The 15,458-nt window shown below is 38.8% G+C and overlaps 1 protein-coding gene across 5 annotated transcripts in view; it reads right to left on the minus strand.

Moving 5' to 3' along the window:
- Window positions 1-15,458, minus strand: part of DUSP16 (dual specificity phosphatase 16) — a 94,855-nt gene that overhangs the window by 18,611 nt on the left and 60,786 nt on the right. For all 5 annotated transcript variants that reach the window (XM_058282809.2, XM_071210175.1, XM_004468268.5 and 2 more), the window contains one exon: window positions 9,324-9,487. In XM_058282809.2, coding sequence (XP_058138792.1) covers window positions 9,324-9,487 — 164 coding nt within the window. The remainder of the gene's footprint in view (window positions 1-9,323; window positions 9,488-15,458) is intronic.

The following is a 15,458-nucleotide window of genomic DNA, read 5'->3' on the forward strand; positions in this document are numbered from 1 at the left end:
ATAATCTCATTCTTCTTTGTACTTTTCAACTATAACAAATTAGAAAGCAAGGGAACACCACTTGCCCTGGACTTTGAGGAGATTTTGGGAGATAACTTGGGCCACTACATGACTCTTTGAGGAAACTTATCTATGTTGTACCTTTGCCCTCTTTTTTCCCCTTATTGTCACCTTAATTGCAGGTATAGGCATTAGAGGGCTGGTCTTTCTGCCACGTTTCCACTGGTATCTACACTGTAAGCTGAGGACTGGCTGCCTATAGCATGCCACTGTCCTCACGTTGCTGGCTGCTGCCCACCAAACTGCAGCATTTCCCTGATGTATAGGAAGGAACCACGAGACAGACAGTTCTAACCTGATTTAAGAAATGTCAAAAATGCAAGCTTATAATTATAAGTGTTTACATCACAAAGGGATTCTTCTCTGATAAAACAACATTCCTTAAAAGATGCATTTAAATATTTGCTTTATTTTAGATAACTGGCAAAAGGGAGGAAAATATCAATGTGTTGAAATTGAGAGTGATATTATCCATTATTAGTGGAATAAAATACTTTAAATAGAAAATTAAATGGGAAAAAATTGAATAATTTCAGTGGTAAATAGGACAATTTATAAAATTTTTACTTTAAAAATATTTTTGTAACATTTATGTAATTAAGGTATCTTTTAAAAAAGTGAAAAAAAAATTTTTCATTTATTTAATCTATTATCTAGCTTCCACCTGAAATTCTTTTTGGATTCAGATGGAATTTGATACATAAAACACTGCCAATGTCAAAAGCAAAACAACTTACATGTCACCAGGTACAATTTAAATATAATTTAGCTCCTAAATTAAATACCATAATTAATGGTGATCATACGGATTGGTAGTTATTGGGTTACTATGGGATTATGATGCTTACAAACCTGAGACATTTTAATTTAAGAAAAAAAAAGAAATGTACATTCATTCACTGGTTACTAATACAATGACTTTCTTTTACAGGTTAGAGGAATGGAGTACATAAGCAAATCACACCCAAATGTATCATCTACCATATAGTTTCCATTTCTTTAAAAAAAAAAAAAAGGCAAGAATTTGTGAAGCAGCATCAGTACAGGTTCCTTCTAGATTATGACTATTCCACAGGCTCCTTCTAGATTTCAACTATCCCCAAAATATTTCACATATGCCTTACTCCCACCTAACTTGACAGAAAAAATTTTAAAGTAGTTTGTCTCTTGAATTTTTCCAAAACATTTAACTTAGGTCATAGAAAAACAAGTCACTCACATTTCATCAGTGTATGTAATATTTAATTAATGTATATAATTTTAAGAAGTAAAATGGCCTAAACAGGTTTGAGAACAAACACAATGGACTCTCAGAAAGCACGTGGTTCAGAGGGGAAAGCAGAAGTGCTGCAGCAGATAGCCAGCCCACTGTTGGCCAAGAGCAGGCCTTCCCCTGCTGAGGGCAGCAGGCATAGGAATGCCAAGAAGCCCTTAAGTCAGTTAAGAAAGTCTCTACTGAAGTTTCAAATAACTACTCTAGTAACTTATTCTCTTGATTTTTTTTTCCTAGAACTTTTTTTCTTGAATGAACATACATAAGTGGTCAAGAGAACATTTATTTATTGGCAATGGAAATGGGATAGAACCACAATTATGAAGAATGGGTCTATTTTATAGAATAATGATTGTTTTTATTCACAGATGGCTGTAAATAACTTCTGACTAAAATATAGATATTTATATGTTTTGTTTTAGTAGATTGTATAAACATACACAATTGAATATTTGCTCTGACCCATAATTTAACATTATAACCTTTATGCCTCGAGAGAGCAGTCATCTTGTACGTTTAATATTTAGCTCAACTTCGTGCTAAGTCTATCAATTATTTGCACTGATAAACTAATCTTTCTTCTGTGGCCTTCAAATATCCTCCGACACCTTGGTCTCTCAGTTCCCTGACTCATCATTTCAGCCACTCACTCCATGGCCCTAGCCTGGTCTCTGCCACACCGAGAACCACAACCCCTCCATAATCTCAATTCCACACAACCCACTCTTCAACCACTATTCCTCTTTTTCCACCTCACTCACTACCCCTGAAATTCTTCAACCCCTCCGGCACTGCTCCCACCCACTTTTCTGTGTCCCTCATCCCCATGATGTCTACCGTCTCTCCTTTGCCCAACTGCAAGTCTATGGTCACTCATTGTAAATACTCCCTTGCCTTCACCCTCAATTTTTTCACCCACTATCACCTCTTCACACCCATTTAACAAGCCTACGAGCCACACTGATTTTAATTCTCCATCTACTCCACATCTGCACCCATGAAGGTAAACGTGGCTAAAGAAGAGAACACAACAATACTGCCTGATCTCACTTTCAATTTGTGCTCCTCAACAATCATCCTATTTCCCTAGTCCATTCCTTCCCCCTGTCGCCTAGATCCTATTTCACCTATTTCCTTTTCTCTTCAAACTCTATATATCTTCCCTCATTCTCACTCTCAGCAGATAGGTATCTTTCTTGCTTCACTGAGAAAACGGAAACAATCAGAAACAAATTTTGGTAAATTCTCACTACCACATTTACCCTTCTACCAGTACATACACCTCTATATACTCTAATTTTCCTTCTGTTACTATGGATAAACTGTCTGTGCTCCTAAAGCCAATCTCTCTACTTGTTTAATAAATCCCATTTCCTCTTACTCAAGGACATAGTTCTGACAATTCTCTTCTCTTTTATCAGTTTTCCACTGAAACATTCCTCCCATCAGCAAACAATTATTTCTCCCATCTTAAAAGTATCTTTTTTTGCTCTGTACTTCACTTCCAGCTATTCCCATTTTTTGCTCCTCTATAGCAAAATTCATTGAAAGAGCTGCCCTTATGTTCTATCTCCAATTATTCTCCTCCCATTACCTCCTGAGCCCTTTCATTCAGGCTTTCACTACACCACTCCAGCAAACTGCTCCTAGGTCACTAACGGCATCCATGTTGGCCAATTCTTAGTCTTCATCTCACTTGACCCATAGGATCATTTGATAGTCCTGATTACACCTTCCTTCTGGGAAACACTTTGCTCACATGCCTCCTGGCACACCACACTCCACTCTCTAGTTCTCTCTCTTTCCCCAATGTCACTTCAAATCTCTTTTTGCTGGATCCGTCTCATCTCCCCAGCTTTTCAATGTTGGAGTACCCCAAGGCTCTGTCCCTGATCATTTCCTCTTCACCATCCTATATTTTATCAATTGTATCCAGTCTTATAACATTAAATACCATCTATATGGTAATGACTCCCATATTCATACTTCCTCCTTCAGGGACCTCCCTCTGAATTTTTATCTCCATCTGTCTATTCAAAATCACCATTTACATGTATCACAGGCATCCAAGCTTAAGTAAAAAACTGAATGCCTACCCTTCCCTTTCTCAGTCAATAACTCCATTTCCAGTCTCCTTGATGTCTATCTTTTTTTACACACCTCCACCATCCAATCCGTGAGAACATCCTACTGGCTATCCATTCAATATACAGCCAGAACCCAACCACTTCTCGCCACTGCTACCACCCTGATTCCAATCCACCATTGTGTAACCTCCTAACTGGTCTCCTTGCTTCCATCCGAAAGAGAGTTCAGGCTATTCTGAACACAAAGTGATCCTAATATGAGATCATGACACTCCTCTGGTTAGAATCTTCTAGTGACTCCCCATTTTTTCACACAATGCCCTTACACAAGGCCTACAAAGTCTTACACGATCTGCTCCCATTACCTCTTTGACTTCCTCTCCTGCCACAATGCCCCATGCTCATTGCGTTCCACTTGTCTTCTTGCTATACCTTTCTCACATGAGATCCACTCTCATTTTTGCACCCATGTTTCTTCTGCCTGTACTACTCTTCTCCTAGATATCCAAAAGGCTCACTCTTTGATCTCCTTCAAGTGTTAGTTCAATCTCGAGCTCAGTAAGGCCTACATTGAGCACCCCACATCCCCAAAGGGACTCCCTGCCCTTTTTATGCTATTTTTTTCATAGCACTTATCACATCCACTATATTATATAATTTACCTATTTATTATGTTTACTGTCAGTTTCTTTCCTTGACAATGTAAGACCATGAATGCAGGGATTTCTGTCTGGTTTGCTGATACATCTCTGGCACATAAAAAAGTTCCTGGCACACAGTAGAGGCTCAAAAAATATTTGTTGAATGAATCAATGAATGACCATTCTTATAATGACTAAAATCAGGATCTAGTAATTCATGTATTAGCATCTTATGATAAAGAATCTTTATAAATGTTCTTTACACATTTTAGTTTAGTAAAATGCCAATAACTTACATTCCATTCATTTTGTGATTTGTTAGAGCCTATTTTATTTGGGTTGAGCAATTTTACTTTCTCAAATTCATTAAGAAAGTGTTTTCTGAATAAACAACATAAATGTTTCAGGAGGGCATAGTTTATTTTAAACAAAATTTAAGGTATATTAAACTGCGCACAAATTGCACTGGTTATAAATTAGGTTACAAAATAACTTATTATTTTGAAAATAATTATCTAGGACTTACTCTGCATCAAGGTACTCTGTAGGGGTGCCCTGGGGTATAAAAGCAAGAGTCCCTCTAAAGGGTGAAGAGTTTACCTGCAGATAAAAGGAACTTGTGCGAATATTGATGAAAAAGAGGTATCTGATGAATGTTAAGGGAAGAAAATAAATACAAAAAGATCAGAAAACAGAAGAATAAAACTAAAGGAGGATTTCTGAGAGGCCCATTTATAATGGGAACTGAAGTTCACCTGAATCTCAAGTAAGGGTACGGGCATTCCAGATGAAGTACAGAAAGTGAGTGAAGACGGTGAAGATGGGGGGGGGGGGAGAAGGGGAGAAATAAATAAATAAATCTTTTTAAGAAAAAAGGGAGGGAGGAGGGGGAATCTGGTTTAAGAATGCAATTAAGTAAACTTTCAAAAATAATATCTTAGTCCAAAAATAAAGCTTAAATTTATTATTTAATTTCCATTCACTATTTTTCCCCTTTTAAATTTTTTTTCTCTCTCTCATTTCCTTCTCTTCTAAGTCATTTACGTAAACTTTCTCTGTTAGTTGGGCTAATTTCTAAAAATGTGTTCTATGTTCTGTTGATGCAGACCATGGAGTAATGTATGGAGGACAGATTAATATTATGGCCTTAATACAACTGCTTTATTTGGTCTAATTCCTCATGTTCAGCTAGACTGAGGAGATGAGATCCTATTAAATCACCATGGATACTGCAATTCCAGATAGTGGAATTGTCATTTTTCTTTCCAAAGTCAAGTCAAATGAATAATTTTGCATTTGCCAATCCTTTTGCCTTAAAAATCGACCTCAAGCCCTACTTCCTCCATCAAAACTTCCGCAAACAACCAAATCCACTGTATCTCCCACTCACCTAGCATCTTGTATACACCACCCTGTGATGGTGATAATGTTGAGTGTCTCCCTATAAACCAGGAACTGTACTTGGTACTGGGCATGGGTCTTTGCATTTGAGCCTTACAGCATCACTAGCAGGCAGGAATTATTACAATTTGTAGGTGAAGAAACCAAGATTAAGAAACTTGGGTAAACTGACATGGCTAATAAGGTGGAAAACTGGGATGCAAAGCCAGGCATGTCTACTTCCAGCACTAGCTCTGAACCATTAAGCCAGGCAGCCTCTGTATTGGGAGCTATACTGTAAGTCACCTTGCCTTGTGAATTACTGTTTAATGAATAGGTCTTGTCTACCTAATATACACACTGTGTGGTGTTCTACATATAATGGATATTAAATAAATATTTTTGCTGATAATTTTGGTGACCTTTTGTCTTCCAGTCATATATTTCTTTTGGAAACCCTGAAAGTCGTATTTGACTAAATTGTGTCTAGGCTACTGCTTAACTCTCTTAAAACAACAGAGAAAATAGCAGTAGGCAGAACAATACAGCCAACTTTTCATGTTAAAAGGCTGAAATAAGCTACACAAAGAATGCTGACAACAGTTTGTTTGGAACAGGGCTGGCAGCAGAACTGCTTCAGTGAAGAGGCTGGAGCAGTTCACTGCAGATACAGTTCTGGCTTAGTAATTTACCCCAATAGGTAATTCTGACTTACATTTTATGTACTTAAGGATGAAAAAAGAAATTCCCTATTTGAAATTTTAGGTGAGAAAGAAGAAAAATGATCAAGAACATCTGTCTTTCACGTAGACACTAGATATTCTTGCTCAAATCCCACTCAGTTCAGAAGTGGATTGGGCATACGCAAACCACTTTTAGTAGGACACACTGTTGCTGTTCCAAGTCTAGGGCAAAGACGAGAAGGTGAAAGACCAGACTGAGAAACAAAAGTAGAGAGCTGTGAGGAAAAGGGTAAATAAAAGTATCCTTTTTGCTACCGTTGACTTATTATGGTCTAGTACAGAAGAACCATGTCCTTTAAAGTAAAAATTAATCCCTGCTGAGAATACTGACATGCCCTGTCCAGTATGTGGCTAACAAGACATGAAATGCCGTGCATCCAGACTGAGATGTGCAGTAAGCATAAAATACACATCTGATTTCAAAGACTTAGTATCAAAGAAGGAATGTAAAATACCTCCATAATTTTTTATAATGACTGCATGTTAAAATGATATTTTACATATATTAGGTTAAGTGAAATATTAAAATTAGCCTTACAGGTTTCTTTTTTACTTTTTAAATAAGGTGGCTGGAAAATTTTAATTGTTGTATGTGGCTTGTATTATATTTCTATTAGATAGTACTGGTATAGAATATGCCATGAAAAAACCTGGGAAAGAAAATCTCAGTTGTAATTCACCTGATAGTTAAGATTTGTCAGTCTTTCATTAACAGCCTGCAATAGAGAGTTCCACTTTCCAGAAAATGGGTATTTCCAGTATTAGATAAACAGTCGGTTAAGTCAGAGCAGCATGGGTTTGAGTATGAGCTCAGCCACTGACCAGCTCTGAAGGCAACAATTTTCTACCTACATAATCTTGGGTAAGTGACTTAACATCTTAGGAGTAACCTACCTCAAATTCTATTATAAAAATTAAAGGCACTATTATATTTTAAAGAGCCTAAGCATTTCAAATGGTAAATATTATGATCCTCCTAGGAAAGTTTCTGTGACTTTTTTAAAAAACATATTTGGTGGCACTTTATTTAAAAAAAAAGAAAATGACTAAATAAAATTAGTAGGCTTGTGTTTCTGGGTTTTAATGAAAAGGAATATACTATTTAGGGCAGATTTCAAAATCTTCATTGTTAGAGAGCTTCAAGAAGAAAATAAGCATATTATTTCTCCTGGAAAGTTTAAGTCAGTGAGTTGAGTGGGTCAGTCAGTCAGTTTATGTTATCTATGAAATAAAGGCAAATATGGTTCTGAAACTCATCATCTGGGTAACCGTGGGGAAGTCATTTAACATTTCTAAAATAACAATATCCATATTTATAAGATAAAGGAGGCTAACTAAGGTATCTAAAAACATCTTCAGTACTAAGCTTCTTGCCAACAGTAAGTCTGGAGGTGAAATATAATTTCTATTTACTGCTTTCAAAGTCATCCAGCCTAACAGTGCATTCTCATTTCTCACCATCCCCCTAATCTGTTCCAAAGATTTTTTTAAGGTGTTCTCTCAAGACTCCTTGTCCAAATTGTTTTCCCTGTGAAAACAACTCTATAAACCTATTCTCCCCACTACAACCATTTCCTCTCAATGCATCTATGCCTCCTCTTTTAGTAGACAATGAAAACCAGAAAACTACCCTTTTCCTCAATCCTTAACTCTAAATTAAGTTTTAACTGCTCTCACTTTGTGGGCACTCACACAATTTTTAACTGATATTTCTGTTAAACCTGGAAAACGTACATAGCAAAATAAATGTGCCCATTTAATTTAATGTCAAAAGTAACAAGATTGATCTGCAACAATTATTTGTGGATCATCTACTGACAGGCTGGTGGAAGTTTACTGGACTTTCTGAACAGGATCCTTAACTAGGAATTTTCTTTCTTTTTTCCTGATCCAACTTTGTGCCAGGGATGCATGTGATTTTAGGAAATTAATTTTACTTTCCATGACATAGTTTGCTTATCTCTAAAAGAGAATTAATAACAATCACATGCTCAAAGGCACTGTGACCTCATCAAAATGGCTCAGCTTTCAAATCTCACACAGGCAGATTTCACAATAAGAGCAGGCTTGTTAACAACAGTGTCCAAGGCAAAAGTTTTGAAGAGGCAGGAGTTTTGAGAACAAAAAAGAATGCCTCATTGCTGCTCAATGTTAGGGTTTTTTTTTCCCTCCCAAAAAGCTTTGCTTCCACAAGTTTAAAGAAAGCCAGTCTGGAAGCTTATTTTCTAGTCAGCCCAATTCTGCAAGAAAGAAATTACTGAACAAAATGTTAAGATATTGTTCTTCATATAGGTAAGTAGTACTTGTAAATCTGTGACAGCTGAATTAAATGCTTTTGCAATCAGCAGAAACGTAAAATGATTGTTTTTAGAAAAACTTCACTTTTATGGGCAATTAGAGCACTGTTTTATTGTACTAGTGGTTGAAAGCCTATCAGCTGTGGAATTGGACAAATTTTAGTTCTAAAATTGTTGTTGTGCTTGTACCATTACATATAGTAGGTGCTCTTTTTCTATTAGGGACACTTTGCTCAGTATGACCCATGGCCTTTCCAGCAAGAATCCCTGCTCTTCCCTCATCTTTCTGAACTGAACTGCTCCAACTCTTTTCAGACAAGGGAGGCGGCTCATAATTTTAGCCCTTGACTTTACCATTTTTCACAGCCTCTTCTCACTACCCTTCCAGCCAGTACAACTGAGAGCCTTCCTCAATCTAAGTCCAATCTGTTTACCTTTTTAGGATGCTGCAGCAAATATACATTTCCAAAAACAAAATAATTTAGAACGTATTTGCCTACAAAAGTTATTTATGCTTCCTGAGTGTGTCCAACTACTACAATAGAACAATTAATACTCTACTAAGGCTAAACTTCTAAACAATCCTGTCCTAATTCAGGTCTTTGGCCATATAAGGAACACACAAACATGAAGATGGGTTAGATTTACTGTGAGCAGTAAATAACATCAAACAGAATAACACTACAAAAGATAACGCAACTGTTAACTGGGCAGTCACAATGAGATGTGTGTACTTCCTTTCTGAGACTGGGGTGTGTTTGAAATGGCGGTTAATGGGCAATTGCTGTTCTCTAACTGCTAAGAATAAACCCTACAATGAAGGATATTTTCAAAGCACCCACCTTGTTGAGGGCATCTCGCTGGCAACCAAGATAAAGATGGGGAAGAATTCGGGTTGGCCCAATGTTGGCAACAGGTAGACAAGGCTGAGAAATGCAGGTAGGGACTAGAGTGGATTTTCCTTCACAGAGGCCAGGGAAACAACGGGAGAACTCAGCAAACCCACCTAAGAATAAACATTGGAGTCATCAAACATACTATAAAATTATGCCATGTACAAAGATAAAATCTGCCTCCTGTGAACCACTCAACTAAACCTGTTTACAAAAAGGAAAATCAAACCCTGCATATACAAGTGGACAGCACTGCAGGTGCACACCTTTCTACAGCTGCTGACTGTGAAGACTGGTATGTGACCCAGCACTGAGTCCTGGCATTCAGGGCTACACCAGGATCTGTAGCCCTGCGCCTCCTCTCTCAAGTGCATTCTTCAACAGCCTCCAGCATTTGCTTCCTACTCCCCACCTCCCACCCCCCATGTGACCTTTTTTGTTTGTTACCAAGGGCAAACATAACAGGGATTCAAAGTCAGCAGCAGTAACCAAGTCGAGACAATTACCGTCAGAAGCAAAATGGGGATATAAAAAATTTGAACTGGGGCCTGATGTGACTTCTTCAAAATAAAACTGACCCAAGTTAAAGATTCTTTCTAACCAGATGGACAGAGTAGGTAGTTCCACTGCAGACCCCTTCCAAGTTCCTTTGTGTGATACATGAGGCCCTCCAGGATCTGTATCTGTATAGTTTCAGGTTTCACTTCTTACCATTTCCTAACATGACCTCCAGCCACCCAAAACTCATTGTTTTACTCTTTCAGGTTGTTCGTTCACGTAGGAAAACTACCCTTACAGCCTGTCCCATATATGCATGATGCATACCACACGACACACAGTACACAACATATGCGCATGCGTGTGCACACACACGCCCCTGTCTGAACAGAAGAGAAATTGAAATCGAGAACACAGCCTCTTGTACTTGAGTTCAAGAAGTGGCTCCACCACTTCTCGTCATCTGGCCTTGGGAAAATTACTTAAACCCTCTGCCTCTCAGTTTCCTCATCTATAAAATAGGGACGGTGATAGAATCTACCCATAGATTTGCTGAAATGACTAAATTAGTTAATAATCTAAAGCCCTTCTCACCTGGCACAAAGAAAGCATGCAGTAGGTATCAGCGATTATGATAGCCTTAGAGTGATCGTACATTCAGTTTCCAGTCTCAACTGTGAAGCCTTCCTCCACTGGTGATCTGCAGCTAATTGCTTAGCTGCACCTCGTTAGGATTCACCAGGCACAAAGTGAGAAAACTAAGGCTTCTAAGATTACACTTTCCAAAATGTGCTCCAGAGCACTGACGTTCTGCAGGAAGTTGATAGACAAGATCTTGGTCCAAAAAGTGAGAGAAAAATAATACATATCTCCCTGGCAGGGTCATAGTACATATTAGCATACTAGAAGTTCCAGAAAGTATCTCCATAGAAACTCATTTAATTTTATTTAATTCAATTAAGTTTCCCACAATTACTTAAAAATAGAATTCCCCCTCTTTATTTTTTCCCCTAAAATGTGTTAATAGCTAATGTAGTTCATGCTTAGGAAAATGCCATACTAAGTCCATTGCAGCTACTGAAACATAGTTGATTAAAATTCTTAAAACTGCAATCTAAAAAAAGGGTTGGCCAGGGAAGCAGCTGTGGCTCAATCGACTGGGCTCCCGTCTACCATATGAGAGGCCCTGGGTTCGGGTCCCACAAGGGCCTCCTTGTGAAAACAAGCTGGCCTGTGCCCCGGAGAGCTGACAGCCCATGCCCACAGAGAGCTGGCGCAGCAAGAGGACCCAACAAAGGGAGACAAGCAGACACAGAAGAATGCGCAGTGAATAGACACAGAGAGCAGAGAGCAAGCAAGCCACAAGGTGGGGGATAAATAAATAAAAAATAAATCTTAAAAAAAAAAGCGTTAGCCAATGTTGGGATATGTATATTAGTGAGCCCCACTGTTCAGAATGTATAGTTTTGTTTCTATTAGTGCTTTGTTCTTTTTCACTCTAATTGTATAATACAGTTATTTAAGATGAAGCTTCCCAAAAGTAATTCTTGTAATAATGTGTTAAAGAGTCTCAACATTCTTTGCCTATCTTGTATCTACTCAACATAACTGACAAGCACTATTTTGATTATAATTTAATTGTATGAATGTTAACTCTATTTCTGTTGTTCTGGTGTTTCTCTAAAGAACCAGTTTCATATTTTTTCTATTCTGGCTCCCAAACAGTTTATGGTTTGGTATCTCATTTAAATCCAACAATTTAGTACTCTAGTAAACATTCTCTGTGAAAGAAAAGCCAGACAATCCAAGGGAATGTCACTTTAATTCCATTTTAAATTTATAAATAATCCAACTAGTATGTGCTGAACACTGGCCCTGTGCAATGCACTGCCCTAAGCACCTAACCACCACCACACTATCCTATGAGGTAGGAGCTGCTATTATTCTCATTCTACAGAGGCCAGCAGTTAGCTTAACACTTGGCAGGGCTTGGAGGAGAATCCAGGCAGTCTGGCTCTAGAGACTGCTACACCCCTTCCCTAAATGCTACTGAGGTTAATTTCAACCCCCTTCGATGGGGGCAGCCTTGCTGATATACAGCGCCCTGACCTCCACAGTGGTGCCCTGCCAGATCCCAATACCAGCTACAAATGCCTATGGCCCTTCTCCCAAACTTATGGAAAAGCCTAGTTTTCCCAAAGCTAAATAGTCTAAAAGCTTCAATGACAGAGAAGACAGTCTGGCATGACTAGGGCCAGAAGAGACTCTTTAAAGCACATCACATGAGACCAGCAACAAAGTTTACAGATGAACTAACTGAAATGTAAATATGGTCACTGAGGGGATATATGGCTGACAGGGAGCTGTACAGAACATATGTCCAGGGTGCATGGCAATGTTTGGATATACTCATAGTGGCAACAATTAAAAACCACAGCAGGGGGGGTACTGGGTTCCTGGCCAGTGGTGCTCTGTCGTGGTCCCTAGGGGAGCAGCGACAGTCTCCCAGGTGCAGCGGTGGGGACCGGGAGGGAGTGAGGGTTCAACAGTGAGCCCCTGACACTAATGACTATGCTTGTGAGCTGATAAGCCTAAAATAAGAACAAGGCCTAGAGCAGCATTGTGCCTGGGAATTTCCTCCTGTCAGCCTTCATGTTACTCAAATGTGGCCAGTCTCGAAGCCAAACTCAGCATGTAAATGCAATGCCTTCCCCCCAGCATGGGACATGACACCCGGGGATGAGCCTCCCTGGCACCGAGGGACCACTATCAACTACCAACTGATGATGCAACTGGAAAATGACCTCATATGGAAGGTTCAACGTGGATCAGCGGAATATCCCTGTCTACATAAAATAACATGACTTTAAAATGCTGTTTGACCTAACGTAAGGGGGAAATGGAAAGGAGAAATGAGTTTATATGGCTACGAGTCTCTAAAAAAGAGTCTGGAGGCTGTCAGAAGGATTGCCCTTATGCACAACTGAGCAGAGTCTGAGAGACAGATAAAGCAGATACAACCCCCAGATATCGGTTCCTTTGAGGGCTAAAGAGACCCATGGGAGTTATGGTCATGGCCGATGGGGTTAACTACCAGGTCAGATGGCCCCTCTTTGGAACTGGTGTTTATGTGTGATGAATCTGGACTCAGATGGGATCTCTCTTCATAAGACTTTCATGCTAATGTGCTGGAGGTGCAGTTAGTGTCGGGGTTTAAGATATATTTAGGGGATTTGAATCTCTGGACTGACAATGTGATAGCCAGGTCCTGAGCCTCAACAGACACCAGCACCTACAATCTGACTTATTGGGCTCACCACACTCAGCTAAGATGGAGTTGAAGAAGGACAACCACCACACCATGGAGCCTAGAGTGATTACAACTGAAAGTGGGAGGATTGCATCCAGCATCCATGTGGAATCTGAGCCTCCTCTTGACATAGAGGTGCAATGGACACAACCAATCCAATGTCCACATAGAAAAGGTGGCATTGGATTGAGAAAAGTGGACATGATGGCTGATGGGTATGGGGAAAGGCAGGAAGAGATGAGAGGTGGAGGCGTCTTTGGGACATGGAGCTGCCCTGGATGGTGCTTCAGGGGCAATCACTGGACATTGTAAATCCTCACAGGGCCCACTGGATGGTATGGGGGAGAGTATGGGCCATGATGTGGACCATTGACCATGAGGTGCAGAGGTGCCCAAAGATGTACTTGCCAAATGCAATGGATATGTCATGATGATGGGAAGGAGTGTTGCTGGGGGGTGGGGGTGGTAGGGTTCAAAGGGACCTCATATATATATATTTTTAATGTAATATTATTACAAAGTCAATAAAAAAATAAATAAATAAATATGGTCACTGGTTTGTTTATGATCTTAATTTGCCACTTGGTAGTAAGGCTGAAGCTGGGTCTTGATGACTTTATGCCATCCTCTATAGAACTTTCAGAGGGGAGACAAGTTTGCAACAATCATAAACTGCAAGTCGATCAGCCTGGGCTGTTTAAAGTTCACTCCATCATTAATTCTAAATCACCTAACTTCATCGGCCCTCAAAAGTGAGAGTGTGTCAATAGAAACTTATAAGACAGAGAACAGAAATAAATCTGAGAAAGGAACCACTGCTCAGCCTCAAAACAAAAGAGCAAAACAAAACAATAACACATTACAAAACAAAAAGGAACCTCTTTTTAGAAATCTGTTCAATTAATAGCCATTGCAAATCCAGAAAAGCCTTAAAATAAACAACAGATTTCACTGGAATCAGTGCGTTTAGTGCAAGACTTTGCATGAAATGTCCCAGCCTATGGCCCAGTCACTTCCAGAAAAGAGAGTTCATTTACTCTGATCTTTATCTACCACAATGTTCCATTCTGCTGACATCCTCCTTCATTGACAGTTCTTTCCATTCACTGACCTTTCATTCATTGCTGTTCTCTAGTGACCCCAGTTTCATTTCATTAATTTACAACAGATGAGACACTGCTGATTTCCCTGAACCCTTTAAAAACCACCTGTGGCTTCACAAGCAACTTAGTTTTGAAATATGCCTAAAATGTCCCTCTTCCTCTGCTAGGTCCTCTTACAAACTAGATCTACAAAAAAAGAAAAGTATAATTCATTTGGTCAAACTTTTTATTACCAGTGGCTGAAAGATACAAAGAAAAAAGTAATCTTATCTGCCCTTGTCATAATTCTCCACTGTCCCATTAGAGATTCCATTCCATTTTCACTACTGTGAAAAGTAGTATGGAAAAACTGATAAGCATTTTGAAAAAGTTTAAAAATATTTTAAGTTGCTCAAACATTTGATTCACCGTCCAATTTTGCCAAGTGTCTGCTACTGCTAGATGTTAAAAAGGATTCTTACTTTGGAATGACAAAAATAGAAAGCAGTAGTAACCCACACACACTTCCCTAACACAGACCCAAATCTAAGAATGGCTGTATCAGTTCTTCCCCCTTTTACTAAACCTATTTGTGTTTAAAAGGAAGGAGACACACATACAGATACCCCTGGCTTGTAGAGAAAGGGTTTGGGAGATAGGCAGACAGACACCGTTGGCCTCCAAAGAATCTGGATGGACAGGCAGGCAGGCAGGCTGCAATGCAGAAGTCCACGTTTCCCTTTGTTAATCTTCCATAAATCCAACAAAAACAATTAATGTTTATACATAAAAACATTTATATTGCTTTGGACTGAGAAATCATTTAGTATAGCTTCAAAGTCATTAACTTACATATCTATTTATTCTAAATGAGTCAAGGGAAGCTTCTTCCTTTAAAAGGATCGTCTCTGCAATTTCGAAAATAAATACTATTTTCTGTAAAAGCCAATATGAACCACTATTTAATTTTGGGGGGGAAACATCTGCCAAGTAAAACAGAATACATTTAACAACCCTACTAAACAATTCCAATCAGTTACTTTTTTCTTTTCCTAAGAACCCTCTGACCCTTGTAGTTATAAATCACACCCATTTCTAATAAGAAAATTCAATTTCTTAAAATGAAAGAATATTTATATAATAAACAAAAGTAACATTGAACTACAGCATTAACAACATTTAAATGTTTTTTAA

This window comes from Dasypus novemcinctus, chromosome 20 (assembly GCF_030445035.2).
Source record: "Dasypus novemcinctus isolate mDasNov1 chromosome 20, mDasNov1.1.hap2, whole genome shotgun sequence".
Taxonomy (NCBI): Eukaryota; Metazoa; Chordata; class Mammalia; order Cingulata; family Dasypodidae; genus Dasypus; species Dasypus novemcinctus.